General features: G+C 50.9%; 1 protein-coding gene across 2 annotated transcripts in view; it reads left to right on the top strand.

Moving 5' to 3' along the window:
- The first annotated feature begins 2,686 nt into the window (after positions 1 to 2,686).
- The window catches only part of PHF20L1 (PHD finger protein 20 like 1), a 123,117-nt gene continuing 111,028 nt past the window's right edge, over positions 2,687 to 14,775 (top strand). For both annotated transcript variants that reach the window (XM_088449714.1, XM_088449713.1), the window contains exons 1-2: positions 2,687 to 2,878; positions 11,432 to 11,538. In XM_088449714.1, the coding sequence (XP_088305840.1) occupies positions 11,456 to 11,538 (83 nt within the window). In that variant the 5' untranslated portion in view covers positions 2,687 to 2,878; positions 11,432 to 11,455. The remainder of the gene's footprint in view (positions 2,879 to 11,431; positions 11,539 to 14,775) is intronic.

The following is a 14,775-nucleotide window of genomic DNA, read 5'->3' as shown; positions in this document are numbered from 1 at the left end:
GTGTGTGACACAGGGCACAGGGATGATACATTGTGTGACACAGGTGACAGGGCTGATACAGTGTGTGACACAGGTGACAGGGATGATACAGTGTGTGACACAGGGCACAGGGATGATACAGTGTGTGATACAGGTGACAGGGATGATACAGTGTGTGACACAGGGAACAGAGATGATACAGTGTGTGACACAGGTGACAGGGATGATACAGTGTGTGACACATGGCGCAGGGATGTTACAGTGTGTGACACAGGTGACAGGGATGATACAGTGTGTGACACAGGGAACAGAGATGATACAGTGTGTGACACAGGTGACAGAGATGATACAGTGTGTGACACAGGTGACAGGGATGATACAGTGTGTGACAAATGGCACAGGGATGATACAATGTGTGACACAGGTGACAGGGATGATACAGTGTGTGACACATGGCAAAGGGATGATACAGTGTGTGACACAGGTGACAGGGATGATACAGTGTGTGACACAGGGCACAGGGATGATACAGTGTGTGACACAGGTGACAGGGATGATACATTGTGTGACACAAGGATGATACAGTGTGTGACACAGGGCACAGGGATGATACATTGTGTGACACAGGTGACAGGGCTGATACAGTGTGTGACACAGGTGACAGGGATGATACAGTGTGTGACACAGGGCACAGGGATGATACAGTGTGTGATACAGGTGACAGGGATGATACAGTGTGTGACACAGGGAACAGAGATGATACAGTGTGTGACACAGGTGACAGGGATGATACAGTGTGTGACACATGGCGCAGGGATGATACAGTGTGTGACACAGGTGACAGGGATGATACAGTGTGTGACACAGGGAACAGAGATGATACAGTGTGTGACACAGGTGACAGGGATGATACAGTGTGTGACACATGGCACAGGGATGATAGTGTGTGACACAGGTGACAGGGATGATACAGTGTGTGACACAGGGCACAGGGATGATACAGTGTGTGACACAGGGCACAGGGATGATACAGTGTGTGACACAGGTGACAGGGATGATAGTGTGTGACACAGGGCACAGGGATGATACAGTGTGTGACACAGGTGACAGGGATGATACAGTGTGTGACACAGGTGACAGGGATGATACAGTGTGTGACACATGGCACAGGGATGATACAGTGTGTGACACAGGGCACAGGGATGATACAGTGTGTGACACAGGTGACAGGGATGATACATTGTGTGACACAAGGATGATACAGTGTGTGACACAGGGCACAGGGATGATACATTGTGTGACACAGGTGACAGGGCTGATACAGTGTGTGACACAGGTGACAGGGATGATACAGTGTGTGACACAGGGCACAGGGATGATACAGTGTGTGATACAGGTGACAGGGATGATACAGTGTGTGACACAGGGAACAGAGATGATACAGTGTGTGACACAGGTGACAGGGATGATACAGTGTGTGACACATGGCACAGGGATGATACAGTGTGTGACACAGGGCACAGGGATGATACAGTGTGTGACACAGGTGACAGGGATGATACATTGTGTGACACAAGGATGATACAGTGTGTGACACAGGGCACAGGGATGATACATTGTGTGACACAGGTGACAGGGCTGATACAGTGTGTGACACAGGTGACAGGGATGATACAGTGTGTGACACAGGGCACAGGGATGATACAGTGTGTGATACAGGTGACAGGGATGATACAGTGTGTGACACAGGGAACAGAGATGATACAGTGTGTGACACAGGTGACAGGGATGATACAGTGTGTGACACATGGCGCAGGGATGATACAGTGTGTGACACAGGTGACAGGGATGATACAGTGTGTGACACAGGGAACAGAGATGATACAGTGTGTGACACAGGTGACAGGGATGATACAGTGTGTGACACATGGCACAGGGATGATAGTGTGTGACACAGGTGACAGGGATGATACAGTGTGTGACACAGGTGACAGGGATGATACAGTGTGTGACACAGGTGACAGGGATGATACAGTGTGTGACACATGGCACAGGGATGATACAGTGTGTGACACAGGTGACAGGGATGATAGTGTGTGACACAGGGCACAGGGATGATACAGTGTGTGACACAGGGCACAGGGATGATACAGTGTGTGACACAGGGCACAGGGATGATACAGTGTGTGACACAGGTGACAGGGATGATAGTGTGTGACACAGGGCACAGGGATGATACAGTGTGTGACACAGGTGACAGGGATGATACAGTGTGTGACACAGGTGACAGGGATGATACAGTGTGTGACACATGGCACAGGGATGATACAGTGTGTGACACAGGGCACAGGGATGATACAGTGTGTGACACAGGGCACAGGGATGATACAGTGTGTGACACAGGTGACAGGGATGATAGTGTGTGACACAGGGCACAGGGATGATACAGTGTGTGACACAGGTGACAGGGATGATACAGTGTGTGACACATGGCACAGGGATGACAGTAATGTAGACGCATGACGTCACACAGGTCACATGATCCAGCCCACACAGCTGCCTGAGTCACATGACCTCGGCGGAGGAGGATTCCGAGGCGGGCGGAAGTCACATGGCGCTCACCTTGGAGACGGCTGGTTGCGCGTGACGCGCTGACCCGGAAGCTGGAGTCCCCCAGCTGTGACGTAGAACGATGTGATTGGCCGGCGGCGCGCAGAGGGCTCTCTGGGAGCTGCGGGAGAGAGTCCGGTGCAGAAACGGCTGAAGGATGAGGCTCCCCGGGGGACACGCTCTCCTGTAGCCGAGCGGCGGCTCCGTATCCTGGCCTGTCCGGGGTGTGTGCTGCGGGAGCCAGAGAGGAGATAGCAGGAGCGATAGAGCGGTCTGACATCGGACAGAGGTGACTCCGATACTGGGACATCACCGGGGGGATGAGACAGAGACAGCAGTGTGACAGGATGATAGGGAGACAGCAGTGTGACAGAGAGAGACAGCAGTGTGACAGAGAGACAGCTGTGTGACAGGATGAGAGGGAGAGACAGCAGTGTGACAGAATGAGAGACAGCAGTGTGACAGGATGAGAGACAGTAGAGAGGGAGAGACAGCAGTGTGACAGGATGAGAGGGAGAGACAGTGAGACAGCAGGGTGACAAGAGTAAGAGAGACAGCAAGGTGACACAGTGATCGCAGACACACAATAGAGGATGACCTGACCTTGCGCATGATTTTGGCCACTTCCTGCGTGCATTGAGTCATCTGGCTGCGTTTGCCCCTGCACTGCCATAATTATGCACGCCCCTGTAACTGCTTCCCAACGCTCACAGGCAAGCCTGCGTCTGCCCACCCACCCCCCGTCACCACCCACAAATAGCACTTCCTGTCAATATCGGAAGGGTTTGCGTACCCTTACCCGATCGCACAGGCTAGTTCGTGCACGCGACAGAGAGAGAGAGACAGCAATTGACAGAGAGAGAGAGACAGCAATGTGACAGAGAGAGAGAGACAGGAATGTGACAGAGAGAGAGAGACAGCAGTGCGACAGAGAGAGAGAGAGAGAGCAGTGCGACAGAGAGAGAGAGACAGCAGTGCGACAGAGAGAGAGAGACAGCAGTGCGACAGAGAGAGAGAGACAGCAGTGCGACAGAGAGAGAGAGACAGCAGTGCGACAGAGAGAGAGAGACAGCAGTGCGACAGAGAGAGAGAGACAGCAGTGCGACAGAGAGAGAGAGACAGCAGTGCGACAGAAAGAAAGAGAGAGACAGAGTGACAGAGAGTGAGTGCAGTATGACGGTGAGAGACAGCAGTGTGACAGAGTGAGTGCAGTATGACGGTGACAGGTGGAAAGAGAGACAGCAGTGTTACAGGCAGAGAGAGAGCGCAATCTGACAGGAGAAGAGAGAGACAGCAGTGTGATAGAGAGCGCAGTGTGACGGTAAAATAGAGAGACAGCAGTGTGACAGGCGGAGAGAGAGAGACAGCAGTGTGACGGGGGGAGTGAGCGCAGTGTGATAGGTGGAGAGCGATAAACGGCTGTCTGACAGGCAGAGATAGAGCGCAGTGTGTCAGGGTGAGACAGAGACAGTACTGTCAGGTGTAGAGAGAGACAGCAGTGTGTTAGGCGGAAAGAGATAGTAGCAGCAGTGTGACAGGCAGAGAGAGAGAGAGAGCAGTGTGATGGCGGAGAGAGAGATCGACATCAGTGTGATAGGTGGGGAGAGACAGCAGTCTGATGGGCAGAGATAGAGAGCGCGCAGTGTGACAGGGTGAAAGAGAGAGACAGTAGTATGACCAGCAGAGAGACAGCAGTGTCACAGGCAGAGTGAGAGAGCACAGTTTGACAGGTTGAGAGAGACAGCAGTGTGCCTGGGTGAGAGAGACAGACAGCAGTGTGTCAGGAGGTGAGACAGACAGCAGTGTGACAGGCAGAAAGTGAGTTCACATGGAGAATGTGGGACCACAGTATGACGAAGAGAGAGAGACAGTGTGAGACCACAGTATGACATGGAGAGAGCGAGACCATAGTATGACCACTGCATGACTAGAGAAATGAAAGATCACAGAATGCCTGAGAGTGATAGAGGCCACTGTTTGACAAAGTGAGTGAGAGAGATAGAATGCAGTATGACGGGGATAGAGAGAGAGGCTTACCACAGTATGACATAGACATCACGGTATGACAGGTAGGGAGAGAGAGAGACCATGGTATGACAGGCAGATAGAGCAAGAGAGAGCTAAAGACCACAGTATGCCTGGAGATGGGGAGAGATCACATTATGACAGAGAAATAGAGACTGTAATTTGGTGCGAAGGGAGAGAGGCCACAGTATGGAAGGGATGGAGGGAGAGATGGTGTGAGACCACAGTATGGGATGGGGAGAGAGCGAGAGATCAGTGTGGGAGGGTGAGTGAGAGAGCGACCTCAGTCTGGGAGGGTGAGAGGGAAAGAGACCACAGTGTGGGAAGGGGAGAGAGAGAGAGACCACAGTGTGGGAAGGGGAGAGAGAGACCACAGTGTGGGAAGGGGACAGGGAGAGAGACCACAGTGTGGGAAGGGGACAGGGAGAGAGACCACAGTGTGGGAAGGGGACAGGGAGAGAGACCACAGTGTGGGAAGGGGACAGGGAGAGAGACCACAGTGTGGGAAGGGGACAGGGAGAGAGACCACAGTGTGGGAAGGGGACAGGGAGAGAGACCACAGTGTGGGGAGGGGACAGGGAGAGAGACCACAGTGTGGGGAGGGGACAGGGAGAGAGACCACAGTGTGGGGAGGGGACAGGGAGAGAGACCACAGTGTGGGGAGGGGACAGGGAGAGAGACCACAGTGTGGGGAGGGGACAGGGAGAGAGACCACAGTGTGGGGAGGGGACAGGGAGAGAGACCACAGTGTGGGAAGGTGAGAGGGAGAGACACCACAGTTTGATATGTGAGGGACAGGGAGAGACCACAATATGTGAGAGGGAAGGCGAGACCACTGTGTGTGTGTGTGTGAAGGAGAGAGAGAGAGACTGCAATGTGGAAGGGAGGGAGAGCAAACACTATGGCCCTGATTCAGAGCCGGACGCTCTGACAGAGCGCTCGCTCTGAATCAGGGCCGTCCTTCTTAATTTTTAGAGCGGCCTCCTGGCCGCTCGCATAGCTGTGGGTGACCACCCACTGCTATAGCGAGCGGCCAAAAAGATGGTCGCGATGGTCAAGACCATCGCGACCATCGGGCTTGCAACCAGATCCTTGTGGTAGGGTCTCGTTGCCGCAAGCCCTGGAGTGCTTTCGGCTCTATCAGAGCCGAGAGCACTCCCACTGACATCACTTGTGATGTCAGTGGGGCCGGCCCCAGACGGTAGGCGTTCCCATGGGAACGCCTCCGTCTGGGCAGCCACGCCCCCAGCATGCCCACCAAAGGGGGCATGCTGTCACTTAACATCGACAGCACGCCCCCTTTGTAGCGAGACCCGGATAGCGACGGCTTGGCCGTCGCTATCCGGGTCGTGCATGCACACGACGGAGCCGGCTCCCTCGTGCGCATGCGCACTGGGCCAACAACGACCCTCTTGCGAGCGGGTCTGAATTAGGCCCTATGTGTGAGTGAGAGAGAGTGCAACCACAGTGTGGGAGGCAGATAGAGATCTGACAGAAATGCAGGGAGAGGGGAGAGACAACAGCTAAACAGGGAGAGAGTCAGACGACAGCTAAACAGGGAGAGATAGACAGACGCGACATCAAGGCAGGGAGAGAGATAACAGCAAGGCGGATACAGAGAGTGAGATAACAGCATGGCCGGGAGAGCGATAGACAATTGCATGGCAGTGGTGAATGAGAGAGACTACAGAATGGCAGGGAAGTGAGAGAGATTACAGCATGGCTGGTGAAAGAGACTGTTTGGAAGAGTGAGAGATGATATTGTTGCATGATATTGTGACAGGAAAGGAAAATAGAGAGATATGCAGTGTGCCAAGGAGAGAGCGAGAGTGTCCACAATATGATAGGAAAGACAGAGAGAGAGATTCCAGTATGACAGGTAGAGAGAACGAGAGACACCACAGTGTAGGAGGATGAGACACACCATGCTATGACTGGAAGAGTGAGTTGGAGACCCTAATAGTGACAGAGTGAGAGAGGCCCTAGTAAGACGGAGAGAGCACATTAATAGTATGATGGAGAAAGAGAGAGAGACCACAGACATGGAGAGAGAAAGAGAGACCTCACGACATGACAGGAAGAGCGAGTTGGAGGATCCCAGTATAATGGAGTGACGGAATGAGAGCAAGGCCCCAGTAAGACAGGGATAGAGCAAAGGAGCTAATTCAGACCCGCTCGCAAGTTGCGGCTGCTCGCTGGCAAAAAGGGGCCGTATAATTAAATTAAGTGCTCGCAGTGCGTTGCGTAAGGACGCCCACTATGCTTTAGCGAGCTACGGCAAGTGCGCTCGCAAGTGTATATAGACGCCCCCTTGCCACTCGCAATGAACGTCATCTCCGGAAAATGTAGGATTAATCGGGACCATCGAGAGCCATCGGAGATGCTCGCAGCCCTTGAGATTGCCTTAACCTGCCGCAAGCACAGCGATCAGTGTGGCCTGAAAATACATGCAGGTGACGTGACCAATGACGCTACTTTGCTAATTATGCACGCCCTTTAAAAGGCGTTTTGGCGGCCTGGCACGCCTGCGTCCGCAACACCACTCCCCCGTTTACAAGCACCTTCCCCATTTACCACCCACAAAAGGCGCTATCTGTCACTCAAAGTAGCGACCTGATTGTGGCTTAAGAGCAACCAAAAACAGATCACAAAGACTGGCTTGCGCACGAGCACTGCGAATTATACGCATGCACACTGAGCAAAAATCGCCCGGCAGCGAGCGATCGCGCCTTAGCGAGCGGATCTGAATCTGGTACAGAGACCACAGTATGACATGGAGAAAAGGAGAGACTTCACAGTGAAGTAGAGAGAGACAGACACCACACTATGGAAGGCAGGGACAGAGAGAAAGAGATAATTGTAAGCCATTGAGATAGACAACAGCATGGCATAGAGAGAGAGACGCTACAGTTTGGCAGGGAGGGAGAGAATGAGAGAGACTGCAGCCTGGCAGGGAGGGAAAGAATGAGAGACTGCAGCATGGCAGGGGGGGAGAGAATGTGAGAGAGTGCAGCCTGGCAGGGAGGGAGTTAATGCAGCCTGGCAGGGAGGGAGAGAATGAGAGAGATTGTAGCATGGCAGGGAGGGAGAGAATGAGAGAGACTGCAGCCTGGCAGGGAGGGAGAGAATGAGATATAGACTGCAGCCTGGCAGGGAGGGAGAGAATGAGATATAGACTGCAGCCTGGCAGGGAGGGAGAGAATGAGATATAGACTGCAGCCTGGCAGGGAGGGAGAGAATGAGAGAGACTGCAGCCTGGCAGGGAGGGAGAGAATGAGATATAGACTGCAGCATGGCAGGGAGGGAGAGAATGAGAGAGAATTCAGCATGGCAGGGAGGGAGAGAATGGGAGAGACTGCAGCCTGGCAGGGAGGGAGAGAATGAGAGACGGCTGGGAGGGAGATAATGAGAGAGACTGCAGCCTGGCAGGGAGGGAGAGAATGAGAGACTGCAGCCTGGCAGGGAGGGAGAGAATGAGAGAGACTGCAGCCTGGCAGGGATGGAGAGAATGGGAGAGACTGCAGCCTGGCAGGGAGGGAGAGAATGGGAGAGACTGCAGCCTGGCGGGGAGGGAGAGAATGAGAGAGACTGCAGTCTGGCGGGGAGGGAGAGAATGAGAGAGACTGCAGCTTGGCAGGGAGGGAGAGAATGAGATAGACTGCAGCCTGGCAGGGAGGGAGAGAATGAGAGAGACTGCAGCCTGACAGGGAGGGAGAGAATGAGAGACGGCTGGGAGGGAGATAATGAGAGAGATTGCAGCCTGGCAGGGAGGGAGAGAATGAGAGACTGCAGCCTGGCAGGGAGGGAGAGAATGAGAGAGACTGCAGCCTGGCAGGGATGGAGAGAATGGGAGAGACTGCAGCCTGGCAGGGAGGGAGAGAATGGGAGAGACTGCAGCCTGGCGGGGAGGGAGAGAATGAGAGAGACTGCAGTCTGGCGGGGAGGGAGAGAATGAGAGAGACTGCAGCTTGGCAGGGAGGGAGAGAATGAGATAGACTGCAGCCTGGCAGGGAGGGAGAGAATGAGAGAGACTGCAGCCTGACAGGGAGGGAGAGAATGAGAGAGACTGCAGCCTGGCAGGGAGGGAGAGAATGAGAGAAACTGCAGCCTGGCAGGGAGGGAGAGAATGAGAGAAACTGCAGCCTGGCAGGGAGGGAGAGAATGAGAGAGACTGCAGCATGGCAGGGAGGGAGAGAATGAGAGAGAATGCAGCCTGGCAGGGAGGGAGAGAATGAGAGAGACTGCAGCCTGGCAGGGAGGGAGAGAATGAGAGAGACTGCAGCCTGGCAGGGAGGGAGAGAATGAGAGAGACTGCAGCCTGGCAGGGAGGGAGAGAATGAGAGAGACTGCAGCCTGGCAGGGAGGGAGAGAATGAGAGAGACTGCAGCCTGGCAGGGAGAGAGAGAATGAGAGAGAATGCAGCCTGGCAGGCAGGGAGGGAGAGAATGAGAGAGACTGCAGCCTGGCAGGGAGGGAGAGAATGAGAGAGACTGCAGCCTGGCAGGGAGGGAGAGAATGAGAGAGAATGCAGCCTGGCAGGGAGGGAGAGAGAATGAGAGAGAATGCAGCCTGGCAGGGAGGGGGACAATGAGAGAGACTGCAGCATGGCAGGGAGGGAGAGAATGAGAGAGACTGCAGCCTGGCAGGGAGGGAGAAAATGAGAGAGACAGCAGCCTGGCAGGGAGGGAGAGAATGAGAGAGACTGCAGCCTGGCAGGGAGAGAGAGAATGAGAGAGACTGCAGCCTGGCAGGGAGGGAGAGAATGAGAGAGACTGCAGCATGGCAGGGGGGGAGATAATGAGAGAGACTGCAGCATGGCGGGGGGGAGAGAATGAGAGAGACTGCAGCATGGCAGGGGGGGAGATAATGAGAGAGACTGCAGCATGGCAGGGAGGGAGAGAATGAGAGAGAATGCAGATCTAGGGCCTGATTCAGACTCGGGAATAGAGAGATGTCTCTCAACTGATCATCTTGGTGACACCATGCTGCACTGCAGAGGGGGGGACGGGGTGCAGATTTGAAACGTGCAGAGAGATTTAGATTCAGGAGGAGTGTTTCCAAACTGACATGTAAATTGTAGAGTAATAATAAAGGTGTGCAGTATTTGTGGGCTACATGCAACAGCAGCCAGTATTTACCCTACATGAAAAATTTTTTTGTATTTACACCCCTTGCATTGCAGTATGGTTTGTTCAGGTTCACAATTGAGAGAGAGATCTCTCTATTCCCAAGTCTGAATCAGACCCATAGACTGCGGCATGGCAGTTGTAGAGCGAGAGCATGATAGAGACTGCAGCATGGCAGTTGTAGAGAGAGAGAATGAGAGAGACTGCAGCATGGCAGTTGTGGAGAGAGAGACTACATCATGTCAGGGGGAGAAATGGAGATGACAGCATGGTAGGGTGTTGGGGGAGAGAGATAGATAGACATGACAGTATGGAAGGGCGGGAGAGAAAAGATATTATGTCATGGTGAAAAACAGTTTTACAGGGAGATCCGAACACTACAGTGTGATGGGATGACTGAGAGGGAGAGCAGTGCCAAACAGCATGTGGGAGACCCTAGTGTGAAGCAGAGGCAGATACTGTGTTCTGATGAGACCAAATGTGAGTTTTGGGTGCTCTGGATGCTGTATGCCTCATGCCTAACAGCGTTCATCATCCCAAATCCCCAGTCAACCCAGTTGTCCCCTATCATTCTTAACGTGGTGATACAAGCATAATATTGGATAGAGCGAGCTGTAGGCAAATCTCAGACGAGCACTTGCTGCCGTCTGCAAGAGACCTACCTTTGGGTACTTGTTTATATCACAGCAGGAGAATGACCTGAACCTCTGGAGAGGATCTGTAATAAACATACACCTATAAAAAGATGACCCTTTAGCCCGTTGGTCAGATTAAACCTAGAAATGTGAACAATACCCGACGACCCTTGTCAAGTGCTAAAGATCTATTATAAACAATTTAGACTTACTACGCTGATGATTCATTTCATCAGATCCATGACGTTTCCAGCCCATCTCGATAAGACCTTGGACAGGGGGAAACGATCATCCTTATTGCTAGGGTGTGGTTTGTGTATGTTATATTAGTATGACACACATAAGTAGCACTAATATCTTGTGCTACCAATATAGTGGTCATTTGACTCAGTCTGTCTGCCTTTAGCAAGTGTTTAATTGTATAGGTAAGGTAAACTGGTTAATGTATTACAGGTATGCAGTCGGGAAGCCGGCGGATGTAATCCCGACGGCCGGCTTCCCGACTGCTTTATCCCGGCGAGGGTTAAATGACAGGCGTCTAAATATAGACGCCTGTCATTTTACCGACGCCGGGAGAACGGCGCCCGGCATCCCGATCGAAGTGATGCTGAGCGCGAGAGCCACGGGGGTGGGGGGAGGGTTAGGTTTAGGGCTCCCGGGGGGGACTTAGGGTTAAGCACCCCCCGGGAGGTTAGGGTTAGGCTAGGGGGAGGGAGGGTTAGGGTTAGGCACCCCCCCCGGGGGACTTAGGTTTAGGCGGCAGGGAAGGGGGGGGGGGTTAGGTTTAGGCACTTAGAGGGGGGATTAGGGTTAGGCACTGGGGGGAAGGTTAGGGTTAGGCACACCTAAGGAGGGTTAGGGTTAGGGGAGGGAATTAGGTTAATGAATACTTACCTTAGGGACGATCAGGATTTTCAATCATGTCTGGCAGCCGCTGTTGGGATTCTCGGACTTGCGTCTGGCGGTAAATCATACCGATTCCATATTACATCTAGGTTGAAATGAGTAATGTAATTTCATACTGTTCCTTAAATACTAAATTGTATTTATTCACAGGTTTGTTGAAGATTAGAAGCTAAAATGAGTAAGACGCCTCCGAATCGGCCTGGAATCACGTTTGAGATTGGTGCGCGGTTAGAAGCGCAGGACTTCCTGCAGAAATGGTGAGTTGGTTATCGTCACAGAGACGCCATTTTTTTTTTTTCTGAAGTAAAGCCGGATGGGATATTGAAAATGTTTCCAAATCTGCCTAATGTCTAAAACTCATCTACAAATCTTTCCCCACACTGCAACCCACTCCTCATTAAATGGTTTATTGGAACATCCCATAGTGACTGCAGGACAGGGATCATGACCATGAAACTCAGCTGCAGTTACTTTGTTGTCATTCTGTATTTCTGGGTTTCCATAAAAGAGATTTTAAAGAGTCAAAATGACAACTTCCCAGTGTAAGTCCTGTTTTTCCTTTGAAGGGACACTGTCAGCAGAATATTTAATCCTAAATACTAATGTAATAAGAACATTGTGACTAAACAGATTTTCATGAAACCGGCATCATTATGTAGCGGAAACTCCTAGAAAAGTTACAGCTGAACAATAACAAAAACAAAATGTATTGACATTGTGTGTGTGTGGTGTTACATAGCCGTCTGTGCACAGGGCTCACAGTGACATTGGTGTGAGTGGTGGGTGAATAGGAGAGGTTACATGGCAGTCTGTGCACAGGGCACACAGTGACATTGGTGTGAGAGGTGGGTTAATAGGAGCGGTTACATAGCAGTCTGTGCACAAGGCACACAGTGACATAGGTGTGTGTGGTGGGTGAATAGGAGAGGCTACATAGCAGTCTGTGCACAGGGCACACAGTGACATTGGTGTGAGTGGTGGGTGAATAGGAGAGGTTACATAGCAGTCTGTGCACAGGTTACACAGTGACATTGGTGTGAGAGGTGGGTGAATAGGAGAGGTTACATAGCAGTCTGTGCACAGGGCACACAGTGACATTGGTGTGAGTGGTGGGTGAATAGGAGAGGTTACATAGCAGTCTGTGCACAGGACACACAGTGACATTAGTGTGAGTGGTGGGTGAATAGGATAGGTTACATAGCAGTCTGTGCACAGGACACACAGTGACATAGGTATGAGTGGTGGGTGAATAGGAGAGGTTACATAGCAGTCTGTGCACAGGGCACACAGTGACATTGGTGTGAGTGGTGGGTGAATAGGATAGGTTACATAGCAGTATGTGCACAGGGCACACAGTGACATGGGTGTGAGTGGTGGGTGAATAGGAGAGGTTACATAGCAGTATGTGCACAGGGCACACAGTGACATGGGTGTGAGTGGTGGGTGAATAGGAGAGGTTACATAGCAGTCTGTGCACAGGACACACAGTGACATAGGTATGAGTGGTGGGTGAATAGGAGAGGTTACATAGCAGTCTGTGCACAGGGCATACAGTGACATTGGTGTGAGAGGTGGGTGAATAGGAGAGGTTACATAGCAGTCTGTGCACAGGGCATACAGTGACATTGGTGTGAGAGGTGTTTGAATAGGAGAGGTTACATAGCAGTCTGTGCACAGGGCACACAGTGACATTGGTGTGAGAGGTGGGTGAATAGGAGAGGTTACATAGCAGTCTATGCACAGGGCACACAGTGACATTGGTGTGAGAGGTGGGTAAATAGGAGAGGTTACATAGCAGTCTGTGCACAGGGCACACAGTGACATTGGTGTGAGTAGTGGGTGAATAGGATAGGCTACATAGCAGTCTGTGCACAGGGCACACAGTGACATAGGTGTGAGAGGTGGGTGAATAGGAGAGGTTACATAGCAGTCTATGCACAGGGCACACAGTGACATTGGTGTGAGAGGTGGGTAAATAGGAGAGGTTACATAGCAGTCTGTGCACAGGGCATACAGTGACATAAGTGTGAGAGGTGGGTGAATAGGATAGGCTACATAGCAGTCTGTGCACAGGGCATACAGTGACATTGGTGTGAGAGGTGGGTGAAGGCGCTGGTGCCATCAGTCTGTATAGCGCTGCTGGTCACGTGGGCCACTCCCGCGACAGGGCAATACAACCAGAACACCTTAAATAAAAAAACATGGTGGCATAAGCGATTTTATCGTGGGTGAAGCAGCGGGCAACAGCTAGTACTGTGTATTTAAGAAACATTTATACTCCATAGAAACACTGTGGTACAATTGTATGTTATACAGTGTTTTATTAACTGACGTGTTCCTACAGGGCAGAGGTATCTGTTATTTCTGCAGCTCATCTAATCTCAGTGTCTAGTCACTTGTAGCTGCCCTGTAGAACAATAGGGATCGTTAGTATTACTAGGATAGTATTGTCTGTAGTGTAGAGACTTTGTGACAGAAGGAATAGGTATCACCAGGTGAGGCCTGACTGCTGTGCGGTGCCTGGTAGAGACATTCACTCTACACACAGAGATTCCATATCTGTAATAAGAATCACCCTGATATTTTATTTTAAAAGAGTAATAGTCCCTTTTTAATTTTTGTCAAATATTTGCATATTTAATCCCATTACCTGCCGCCCATTGAGGTTTTATTCTGGTGCAGTTTCGGCCATGATTTGGGGTCATTTATTGAGACTGCTTTAGTACTATAATAACAAAGATACTTTTACATTGCTTATTAAATCAGTAGCCTAATTGTCTCCTTTTTTAAGTCAAGCTGCCTTTCTGCACCCAAACTTGTGGGTGATCAGCATTGGGTCTGTTTGTGTTATGGTGCACTGTAATACGTTACACGTTACTTTACCATCGTCTGTTTGATCAATACAATTTCCTGTTGCTGATCTTGGGCACCGTCAGTGTTCTAGGCAGTGTGTATACCAATCTCATGTCTGTCTGTATACATGGCACATACACCATACTGCCCTCGGCCTGAGCTCTGAGCATCGGGACCACTGTCTAAAGTCAGTGCCTGGGTCCCCGCGGCTGGATCGAATTCTGACCGAATCTGCCGTTAGGCCAGATAATGACATGGGATCATTCTCTGTTATTGTGCCCTATGTTGTCATTAATATCACAGACTGTGACAAACTTTAAGCTGACTGCCATCAAGACAAAGAGTTTAAATAAATAAATTGTGTCCTTAGAGGATTTGTCATTTTAGAACAAGTGATTACATATAAATATATATTTTGGTGAATAATGCTCATCTTAATCTGAAATGTTCTAGAATAAATTATATATTTTTTTATAATTGAGTACAAAATAAGGTTGTTATTAGTCATTTTTTATTTATAGGCCACCACCAAGGGTCCGCAAATGCCTTACAGAGTGCAAACATAACCAGTTATAAAATACATAACTTTCTGAAAACCAATACCTGAAGGAACTCCTAAGACAATTTACAAACACAATTTA

This window comes from Taudactylus pleione, unplaced genomic scaffold (genome assembly GCF_031769625.1).
Source record: "Taudactylus pleione unplaced genomic scaffold, aTauple2 ptg000493l, whole genome shotgun sequence".
NCBI classification, from domain to species: domain Eukaryota; kingdom Metazoa; phylum Chordata; class Amphibia; order Anura; family Myobatrachidae; genus Taudactylus; species Taudactylus pleione.
This window is presented reverse-complemented; position numbering and strand designations above follow the sequence as displayed.